This window comes from Cheilinus undulatus, linkage group 8 (assembly GCF_018320785.1).
Source record: "Cheilinus undulatus linkage group 8, ASM1832078v1, whole genome shotgun sequence".
NCBI lineage: Eukaryota > Metazoa > Chordata > Actinopteri > Labriformes > Labridae > Cheilinus > Cheilinus undulatus.
In genome coordinates, this window is record NC_054872.1 from 36,174,093 (window position 1) to 36,185,729 (window position 11,637).

General features: G+C 36.5%; 1 protein-coding gene across 1 annotated transcript; it reads left to right on the forward strand.

The window, feature by feature from the left end:
• The first annotated feature begins 1,561 nt into the window (after positions 1 to 1,561).
• Positions 1,562 to 10,567, forward strand: LOC121513659 (cytochrome P450 4B1). The gene is made up of 12 exons (XM_041793552.1): positions 1,562 to 1,889; positions 3,416 to 3,557; positions 3,702 to 3,746; positions 3,835 to 3,962; positions 4,173 to 4,297; positions 4,433 to 4,587; positions 4,743 to 4,849; positions 7,279 to 7,469; positions 7,594 to 7,727; positions 8,314 to 8,378; positions 8,529 to 8,611; positions 10,078 to 10,567. Exons 1-12 carry the CDS (start codon positions 1,704 to 1,706, stop codon positions 10,253 to 10,255), a joined length of 1,539 nt encoding a protein of 512 aa, XP_041649486.1. The 5' UTR covers positions 1,562 to 1,703; the 3' UTR covers positions 10,256 to 10,567.
• The last annotated feature ends 1,070 nt before the right edge of the window (positions 10,568 to 11,637 follow it).

An 11,637-nucleotide genomic window follows, 5' to 3' on the forward strand; every position in this document is an offset into this window, starting at 1 on the left:
TTGATAATATATGGTCATATGTAGGGTATGGGCTTATTATAAACACTTACATTTACACCGCAAGTATTTTACAAGTTTCAACTCATGCTTGAATCTTTGGTTGAGTTTAAATACTTCAGTCAGATAAAAAAACAGAATTTAAAAAATCGTCAATGCTTTATCAGAATTTTATAATTCATTCATGATTTCTAGTAAAAGGTGTCTTTTTTGGGGAGGGGGATTTTATTGAACATTATTATACAAAGAAACAGACAGGTGCTCAGATACAAAAATAAAAACATATGAGTAAAATAAAGGTATGTCAAGGTATAAAAATAACTTTACATTAAATAAAGACTGGGACAGTCACAACATCATAAAGGTTGAAATAAAGATTATAGGACTTTATCAGACTCAGTTACAATTAGTCACTTCCAAGAGTCTCACTAAAGGTGTCAACCGTTTTGTTACTTTTTTGCTGTTTATACATTGTAAAGTCTTTACATACTGTTTCAATTCATTGAGGAAACCAGGAAAGTTAGGAGTTTGTAAAAAAATGGAATATGGAATTTCCCATACAGTAACAATAAGGATATAATGAATTCAGTGTTACTTTTGTCATGTTTTCAATACATTATGACATGTTGACAATCAACAATGATGTTGAATTTATTTTTACTCAACACATATTCCATCAGTAGGTTCCAGAAATTACTAGAATGTGTACAATGGTAAAATAAATGTGTTACAGACTCAATATCATCACCACAAAAGGTACACTTGTTATCTGTATCTGTAAATTTGGAAAGATAGATATTGGTGGGATATATGTTGAGCAAAATTTGGATATGCAATTCTGTAATTTTGCTGGGAAAGCAGAATTTGTAAGGTAGTAACTATGCCTTTTGCTAGTCAATATTTTCAAAAAATTTCCAAAAAGCTTTCCCTTTTGGGGTTATTCTTCTCTTTTCACGAAGCATACTGCATATATGTTTGTTATTACATTTTGAATTTAATAAGTCAATGCCATTTAAAATCAGAGTAGGTTTCAATCTTTGAACATGTTGAAAATGCAAATGACATTTCATTAAATTTGATAAACCTGTTAGAATAGCTTTAAATACAAAGTTTAATTCTTTACTGGTAATAGGAGAGGATTTAACATGGAGGAATTGTTCAGAGGTGTGTAACAGACCATTGTCATGAAAGAGATCACTAACATGTAAAATACCTTTATCAATCCAGTGTTGCTAAAAAATAGACTTTTTATTTACAGTTATGTCTTTATCATTCCAAATGATTAGTGTGGGGAAAATTATGGGTGTAACATAATTTCCATGCAAGGGGAGTTTAGATAGAGAGAGGTTGCAAGAAATTAGAAAAAGGAAGGCTTCATTGAAAGGTGTCTTGAAAGTCTGAGGAAGCGCATGCTGACGTCACTTGTTTGCTTAATAAAGTCATTTACGGGAGCTTCCTGGTGTTGGGTAGCCTTATGGTTCTGCACCCCTGTTTGCTCTGGATCTAGCATGCGCTGGGTGTCCCTTACTCTGGTTTTATAGGTATGCATGCTCCTCCTACTGCGTAACCACCGAAGACAACGTCAACCCCATCAACTCGACTTTCTGTCTCACTTGTACGCACTTTACGTAGTAACCTTAAAAGAGGTCACCTTTTGCTGTTGTCGGAAGTTTCTCTCCGGAGCGGTATTCAGAAGCATCGCAGGCATGGAGTTAACAGCAGCGTTGGTGAAGTTTCAGTTGGACCACTTGCATCTCTTGTTTGCTCTTGTTTGCCTCGTCGCCGTCGTCTACAAGTTGAGCACTTTGCTTGCTAAAAGAGCTCACACCCTGCGAGTTACTGAGGCTTTTCCAGGACCGCAGAGACACTGGCTTTTTGGGAATTTATTGGCGGTAGGTCACTCGCTGGCTCACAGTATGTTTTTCATAACATCAGTCAATGGTTTGGCGAGTCAACTGGATGAAATGTATGTTAGCAATGGTGCTATTTCACCAACTTTTTAGTCATTTGTAGATAGCTTTAGTCTGCAAGTTGTCAACTTAGTGTTTACAACACGGTATTAGATTACATGGATTCGTATATGATGCGTATCAATAAATGACTGTACACCGTTATCCCCGTTTACTAACGTAGATGAGGCGTGCAACATTATATGAAATAATAATGACTGAGTTGCTACAAAGATGGCTTATACGATGCATGAACTAGATTGACTCAGGTTACGTCTTAAAAGCTTCACAGGTAAGCCGACGCTCAGTTTTCTCACAGAACCAGAATGGTCTCATACATTAAGAGCTTTTTTTTGCATGAGCACAGTTATCAAAGTAATGCCTATGTTAGGGCTGGGCAATTGATCGAAATTTAGATTAAATCGCAATATGTCTTAGTGCAATTTAAAAAATCACATAGGATGTAATATTTCTTTAACCAGACGTATGTTTCAAAACACCAGTTTAATACAGTTTTTGAGGCAGATGTTATGGTCTTCACATCATGTAAATATGCAAGTGTACATTTTTTACTAGAATAATTATCAAAAAATCCCAAATAATCTCATAATAAATCCCAGTTGTAATATTGGGGGGGAAATCACAATTAGATTATTTTCCAAAATACTTAATCCCTATTTTATGTACACAAAAATATAAAATAAATGTAGAAATATTCAGTAGGCTTACAGTTCTCACGTAGAATGGCTTTAAAAAAGGTCATGTATGGTACTTCTATTAGCATACATTAATTATAGTAACAATGCATTGAAGTATTCACTGAATACATTGACTTGTGATGTCTGTAGATTGACTCAGCTTAGGCAGGCATCAGTTCTTAGGCTGTATAAATGGTTAAGAACTAAAGGCTATTTAAATGTGTAATTTTTTCATTCATAGAGAGCCTTTCTGCATGAGTATTTCTACTAAAAGAACATTTTTGTGCACAAAAAAATTACAAACATTTACTGTGGTTAAAGAAGGTGGCTGTGCAGCTTTAAAACTTCTACCAATGCAAATCAGGAATGTACCATCATGAATTATTGGTTATTAAGTAGTTACTATTTTGATAATTGTTTAGAGTTGACTAAGGCAACATTTTAAGCTGCACATTGTACAATATTTTTTTTTGTTTCATGAGATCAATTCAGTTGTACTTTAATACAATACAACTACAGTATGATAAAAAAATTAGCTGAAAGGCATTTAAATGTTTTTTTTTTTTTGGTTTGTTTTTTAGATTGAAGTTTTTCTACTTTTACAAAGGCTTCATATCTTTCTTATTTCTGCATGAGAGACATAGGTTTATAGATATCTCTTTTAGACAAACACACCTGTTGATTCATGAAATAAAGAATTATTAGGCATGTAGGCTACAGGATTGAAGGTTTTGTCTAAAATCTTCATCCTTTCCTTTTCTTTACTTTCAGTTCACAGAAGGGAAGGAATTTGAAAACGTTGTGAAATGGACCAAGAAGTATCCGTACATGTTCCCAGTGTGGTTGGGTCCCTTTGTCTGTTCCTTCACCATCAACCATCCTGATTATGTAAAAACCATTCTTTCATCATCAGGTGGGTGAGAGGTTGTGTTTTATTTTCCTAAAATGATAATCCTGTTTATGTGGATCTGAATTCAGGGGTTGTTATCATGTAATGATTGACTGCATCTTTACAATCAAAGTCCATGTCGTAACATTTTTATTTGATCTCTCACAGAGCCAAAGGATGATTTTGCATATAAATTCCTTTTGTCCTGGATCGGTAAGATTGCTATCCGTTTATTCCTGTAGCATTATTTGGCATGACTTATTTCTTTGCCTGGGTTTCTTACTCACTGTTTCTTATTCAGGGGATGGGCTTTTGACATCAAAAGGTCAGAAGTGGTTTCGGCACAGAAGGCTCCTGACCCCAGGTTTCCATTATGATGTTCTAAAACCATACGTCAAACTGATGTCAGATTCTGCCAAAACTATGTTGGTATGTAAATGATCCAGTATAAAGTTTTGTGAATCACAATGCAATGTATTTTATTAAGAAAATAATGGTAAACATTAATTACTAAAGTATAAAAGCCACAGCTGTGCATTCTTGATGACATTTTTTGGTAAATCTGACAGAGCCAGTGAGTGGGTGGGAGTTTTTCCATGTCCCACAGAGACCTCACATCTGTCCTCTCCCTGCTTCCAGGACAAATGGGAAAGTTATGCAACCACCAACAAGTCTTTTGAATTGTTTGAACATGTGAGCCTGATGACACTGGACTCCATTATGAAGTGTGCCTTCAGTTATGACAGCAACTGTCAACTGCAGAGGTGACTGTATTCAAATGTTTTCCCCACAGTTTGCAGTTTAATGTCTCTGTTCTCAAGTGCTTCAGTATTTCAGCTCTCTGAAGCACACAGTGGAGCTGCCACAGCTTTAAATAACTGATGTTCTTCTCATTTCAGTGGAAAAAATCAATACATCAATGCAGTGTACGAGCTAAGCATTATAATAAACCAGCGTGTTCGTACGTTTCCCTACCACAACGATCTGATTTTCTACTTGAGCCCACTTGGATACAGATACAGAAAAGCCTGCAAAGTGGCTCACAGTCACACAGGTAAGGCTTGAAATGACAATGGGAACAGCTGTCACGCATACTTGATCTGACATGTTTGCAATATGGTTTATGCATATATTAGATTTTCACCATATAAATATTTATCTCTATCAGTTTTTTCAAGAATAACTCGTCCATTATTCTGTTTTTTAAAGCGGAGGTCATACGAAAGAGGAAAGAAGCACTGAAAAATGAGAAGGACCTAGAGAGCATTAAGAAAAAGAGGCACTTGGATTTCCTGGACATCCTCCTTCAAGCAAAAGTACGTTATTGATAGAAAATTTACAGATTTTACAAATTTAGACATTGTAAATACTGTTCATTTTAACAAAATCCCCAGTTCCCATTCCTTTCAATCAATCAACCAATGAATCAACTGATCTGGCCATGACTCTATCTTATGCCCTATTCACACTGGACTAGTATCACTTGCGGACCTCTGGTAATTTTTAATAACTGTGCAGGATGCCTGTGTTTCTAATCCTGATCAAATTGATCATGTCTGTAATTTGCAGAGTAAAAATTCCAGGGCGAACTACCTACCATATTTCAGTGCACACAGAGATCCACAGCTAATTCTTACCCCATGCAAATCAGCATCTCTATAATTTAGGGTGGTAATTTTACGGCCCATGTAGCTTTTTGTGCACCTTTTTCCAATTAAAAAAATAGTGGCGGTAGCATACTAGATTATTAACAAAGTTTTGACACATGTTATAAAAAGTGCTTCTCTTTCAGTCAGTTTCAGCTTATGTGTATAAACAGCTTTATGTTACTATACTTATTTAAACTCTGATGTCCAAATTTGTGTGTACTCTGCTGCTCTCTTTACATGCACAGCACTTCTGCTCTGCTTCCTACAGCTTCTATTTGCAAATGCTTGATCTTATACATGTATTATTTAGCCGTATATTTTATGTATAACACAATTTATGACTGAAATGTTTAGCTCAACATTCAGTGGTTTGGCTGAAGTTTATAGAGCACAGAACAACATCAACAGCATCAACTGCACAAAAACTGCTAAAAGTAACAAGAGAGGTTCATATTTAACATTAGACATCTCCCTTCCTCACACATTAACAGGAAAGATGCTTGACTTCCTCTCTCATCCTCTGTCTGATCAGCTGCAGACACACACAAGTGACTTACGCAACCTTAATGTGTAATGGGAGAGTTAGAGGAGATATTTCACTTGTTTATAAGTCATGGACAGCTTTCTACAGATCTGAGAAACATGCACAAATATGTTTCAACAAAGTCAGAAACATGTGTACAGTACACTTTGCTTATCCCGAATGCACCGCACCAGACACTGACATCAGGGGGTAATTCACAAATTATCAGAGGTCCACAGGTAATACTAGTCCTGTGAAAATAGATCATTCATTTAAAAAAAAAATTATATCCTTCTATACTCTTCTCTAATGCCAGCATAAAGGTAAAACTGCATAAACCATTTGTCAAACCACTGAGAAATAATAGATAAAATACTTTAAAAAATTAACAGTATGTCTATTAAGGTATTTAGACCATAAAACATTGATGCTTAAAAAACATTAAAGAAGTAAACAGTCTGCGAAGCTTTAATGCATCCAGCATTATAAGCTCAAACTAACAAGGACATTTGATGTTCAGCTAAATTAACACACTACAAAATTATGAAGTTATGAGAAAAATCTGCAATGACTTGAAGTGAAGACAGCTCTAAAAGAATAACAGCAGAGACATGGGAAAAATGAAAATATTCTTTCAGGAATGGAATCTAAGATCACAGTTGTGTTTATCTCACATAACTTGAATAATGTGCAAGTGGCAAATTCTAGTAAAACAGGAAACAAAAAGCTGTTGTTCATGCGCAGGCTGGCCAGAATGTCAATGGACAGTGACACAAAGACAATAGTCAGGCCTTTTGTGAGGCTCCATTCAGAAGTGGACTGAAGTGGACTGAAGACAAAACTCAGATTCTGTGTGCAGGGGCCGATAGAGTTTTTGAAAAATCTTTCTTGCTCTGACTCCCCCTGAGCTCAACTCAGCTTTCTTGATTGCACGTAGGCATAATCATCTTTGATTTTGGTGACTAGACAGCGGAATAAGAATGTTATCAATGTTACATCAAATTTTCACCAGACAGAAGATATGTCAATGCTTTTTTTTCTGTCCTACATCAACTTTGTTGTTGATTACATTGCTCAAACTGATACGAAGGCCAAACAGCTTAAGTATTTGTCACCTTGGGAGAATTAGATTTACTTCTCAGGTCATCTGTTGTGAGACAAATTACAGAAACTCTAAACGAAACTGGACTAAAAACTGGGCTACACTGCTGTGGTTCCAATGCTCTTAATTATAGATCACATATACATAATGAGCCTCCCATTTACATTGTTGTCACTCAGGTTACAGCAAGATTAGATCACTTTTACTGGTTTGACCTGCTTTCCCTCTGACAAACCTAGTTTACTTGTTTTTACTAATAGTACCATTGAACTTGTGAAGAAGTAGTAGTTCTATGTAGGTCACAACACAGTAATATTGTCTTTGCTATTTCTTTGCAGCTCTTTTATTATGATTTTGTGTTGTAATGAGTTTTTTTATTCTGTTGGCTTTAATAGATGCAGTGATAGTTTCACACATGTAGAGCCTTTAAGCTTGCTTGTTTCTTATCTTTGCCTTTCATCCAACCCTCAGGATGAGAAGCAGCAGGGTTTGTCAGATGAAGATATGCGAGCAGAGGTGGACACCTTCATGTTTGAGGGCCATGACACCACAGCTAGTGGCCTCTCTTTCATCCTCTACAGTCTGGCCTGCCACCCGGAGCACCAGAAGTTGTGCAGGGAAGAAATCAATCAAGTCCTGGATGGAAAGGACACCATAGAGTGGTATGCATCTGTGTTTAAAAGCATGCCAATAGATGCAGGTCACAGCAGCCAGTTGAAGTGAGCTTAAAGCAGTTGACAAATGCTTCAGAATGTTGAAAATTAACATGGTTCTTCTTGTTTAAAGGGAGGATCTCAGTAAAATCCCATACACTACCATGTGTATAAAGGAGTCCCTCCGTCTCTACCCTCCTGTTCCAGGAATTTCCAGAAAAATCACCAAACCTTTAACTTTCTTTGATGGAAGGACTTTGCCAGCAGGTTTGTTTGTACATAATTTGGAAATATAAGACGAGACAAAATACTGTTGCAAACACATTAACTTTTACCCCCCTGGTATAAGTTTAAATATTAACTTGCATTGGCTTTTTCCCAAATTGGTTTTCCATAATGGTTCTGTTGTCTTGGTTATTGTATTACATAACATAAATCACCTATCTCTCCTTTAACCTAAAAGTTTCTCTTTGTTTTTTTGTAAGTGGCTGAAAGGTTAAAGAAACTGTGTTAGCCCAGAATAATCTAAACTGTAATATTTAACCTAAGACACCTCTTTTTTTCTTGCTGCATCCTCCTGTGAAGAAAGTTTCCCATCTCTTCTGCATTATTTCTTCACATTTTCCAAAGTTCAGTGGGTCTGATCAATGTTTGACTGTGTCCTGAAGGGTTTGCCACTAGTTAATGACTGATACAGCCTTCTATTTGTTTAGGCGTTAAATTGTAGAGGGAGTCTTACAACAATGTGTTTGACTTAAACATATTAACCTTGAGTGTATTTGCATTCAAAGACTCTGTATTTGCACCTTTCCTGCAAAAATCTCATATAATGCACAACTTCTTTTAATTGTAGGTACTCAGGTCGGAACGAGTGTGTTTGGGATTCACAGGAACGCAACCGTTTGGGAAAACCCTGATGTAAGGCCACATGAGTTTATTATAAGTAAATCTTTATGTCATGAAAACTCACATGCTCACTGACTACATTATTTACATTGAAAACAATACAAAAACACATAAAGGACGCTCCTCTTAACACCACTCTTTTTCCATCATGTGTTAACTCAGGTCTATGATCCACTACGTTTCCTACCAGAGAATGTTTCCAAGAGATCACCTCATGCGTTTGTGCCTTTCTCAGCTGGACCAAGGTATGTCCTCCCCTGCCACCATGTGACTAGATGATTAAGATGAAGTTTACAGCTTCTTTCTGCCTTTCTTTTATCTGCTGAGGTTTCCTGTGTGTGGATGTTTAACCTAAACACAATAAAAGACCTGGAGCAATGTTTTATTGAAGGTCAAACAAATGCTTTGAACTCAGTTTTATGATATAACTCAAAGCTTTTGTTTTTCAGGTGCTTGGGTTCTTGAATGATGAGAGCTTTTGACATTTTGTTAACTGTGCACAACAGAACATACTTCATTGATCTCATTGAGAAGTTATACAAATGAGATCGATTTTTTAACATAAAAAAATATAGCTTAAACACTTACTGAGACTGTCTTAGTGTGTTTACTGATTTACTTATTGTCAAGGTGCCATTTAATTTTCTGTACTTAGTTCCTTATTCTTGTCCATTTTTATTTCTTTATTCTTATTTGCAACTTTGGCTGGATGGCTAAGGGAATTCATATTCTTGGTTGTAATTTTAAAATCTATAACTAAATTTATATAATATATAATATAAATATATACAACTTACAAACATTTTGACCACTTTGGTGTTGCACAGTGTTCATTGAATGTTGATGGGAGAAAAGATATCATGAATGATTATAAGGAATACTCCCCAACTCCAAGTAACTCTTAAGTCTCTTTAACATGAAGTTTGCCTTTCCCTCCAGTTAAGATTTAGTTGCATTTTGATTAGAGATGGGTCGATCCAATTTTTATTCAGTCCCAATACATGTGTACTGATATGAGATCCACTATTATTTAAATCATTATTTCTGTTGTTATTGTGGTGGTATTATGTGTCAGGTTACACAAAGCTCCAGCAAATATGAAACAGCATTTCTTATTTGGCCGCTGCTTCTTTGACCTCGCTAAATGCCACTGCCCACTTCAGAGAACACACCTTTTACCTCATTTCTTTGCTTCACCTTAAACACAGTTACAAACGGGTTACATTTGGGTTGTTATCTGACTGCTCTTTAGTGCTTAAATGATATATAATGCTGAGTGGACCCAGACTGAGCTGCTGTCTCTTGCATTGCACACTGCTACGCTAGCAGCAGCATTGTTTGCATGTGATTACCTGGGCCTTCACAGCCCAGTGAAAACGCTGAGATTTGGATTTGTGATGTGGATCCACACCGCAAGTCTGATGTTTGACATAAAAATTACATAAACATCAAACCTTTGATACATGGCTTTGAGGTTCTATTGCAAGCATTTATTCATTGAAAAAAAAACTATATCTTGAGCTTTGTCATATCAGATTTTACTGCTGGGCTGTTAGGGGTTATTTCACTTCACATTAAACCTGATGGTATTCTCCTTGTACCTGCTGACTTGATGCTGATTTTGAACTCCATAAAGAGGCATAAAATTTCATGACATGTAGCTGTTTGCATTCCTTTTCATATTTTCATGAAGTATTTTTTTCTTCTGTAGAAACTGCATTGGTCAGAACTTCGCCATGAATGAGATGAAAGTAGTGACAGCAATGACACTAAAGAGATACCATCTGATTGAGGACACAACTACAAAACCCATGATCCTTCCCAGACTGGTGCTTCGCTCTCTCAACGGCATCCACATCAAGATCAAACCGGTGGATCCAGGGGAATAAAGAGAAATAACCACAGGAAATACTAATGGAAACACTGTACACTATTCAGAAAGGGAAATTTTTGAGAAGCTATAATGATTTCTCGCATTTTTAAAGATTTTGCACTGACATAAAATCAGAAACAGATAATGAAAACAAATTGAAATAAACCATGCCTTTGTATTGATTGTCATTTTCTTACACCAGCACAGCCTTTAAAGTAGCACTTTATTTTTGTGAAGAAATTTGAGCTCCAGAACATTGTTCTTGGAAATTGGCAGTTATTGAGCTTGTAATAAATCTTTGGGGAAAAAAAGAACTTTCTTTCCATTGTTCAATGGGTCTGTCCATTTATTACACTGCATGATTCAATGCACCTTATTCTATTGTACTTACTTTTATTTACCACTGAAACAACGAAACATTTATATAAAGCTCATTGACATGTTGCTTAGCGCTGCAAAGGTTATGTCAAGTCAGTTGTTTTATTAAACATTAACAAAATTCACTGTTAAGGAGTAAAGCCTGTTTCAGACTGGGAGCGTGTTTTGCTGCTTGCGTGTGCCGCGCGTGTCTGCTCCGGCTCCTGCCGGTGTGGCTTTCACACGGGGCGCGAGTTTGCTGCGTGTCAGCTGAATCTCCCTGCTCTCAAAGCCCTTTCCTTCTTCATAGGTTTTACCCCAATAAACCCCCCTAAAAGCAACTTGATTCAGTGTACAGTGGAAGTTTGTCAGGATTTGTTAAAAAAAAAAAAAGCATTCTTAAGTGAACAGAGTTTCTCCATAGAAATGCTAAACCGGGCTTTTGCTTTGAAAAGCTCAAACCAGAAAAGCATTCATACGGTGTTTATCTTTCCTGTGACATATGCAACCAGTGTGGAGTTATAAAACTTCACTAAAGCCTGTTTCAGACAGTGAGCATGACGCACGCGTCTTGACCGCGACACGCGTGGATTTTCAGTTTGATTGCATGTTAACAAGTCAGGGCTTTCAGAATGCCAGCATGAGCATTGTGGCTCACGCAGCTCAGGCGTGGAGAGTTGAGAGATTCGAAGTCTCGCCTATTTTTTCCGCGCACCGCGTGTGGACCATATTAGACAGGAAAATGTTAAATGGAGAGCCATATTTATATTGTTGTGGCAAATATGCACATAGAATATGTTTACAGTGTGTTTCTTGATAACCCTGAGGAAGGCCACAAGCTTAAATGCACCTGTTTTATAAAGTTGTTCTCTAAAGATCAACTATTAGTTAAGCTTTATGTCTCCACACTGGTAGAATATGCCACAGGAAAGATAAACACCTTATGAATGCTTTTCTGGTTTGTGCTTTTCAAATTAAAAGCCCGGTTTAGCATTTTAATAGAGAAACTCTAATCACTTGTACAGAATGCTTTTATTTTGA

Excerpts from the sequence above, each read along its gene's own strand:
- LOC121513659 (XM_041793552.1), top strand. The coding sequence starts at position 1,704 with ATGGAGTTAACAGCAGCGTTGGTGAAGTTTCAGTTGGACCACTTGCAT. Across the intron at positions 3,747-3,834 it reads ATTCCTTTTGTCCTGGATCG|GGGATGGGCTTTTGACATCA; the intron begins GTAAGATTGCTA and ends TTTCTTATTCAG. Across the intron at positions 4,298-4,432 it reads AGCAACTGTCAACTGCAGAG|TGGAAAAAATCAATACATCA; the intron begins GTGACTGTATTC and ends TTCTCATTTCAG.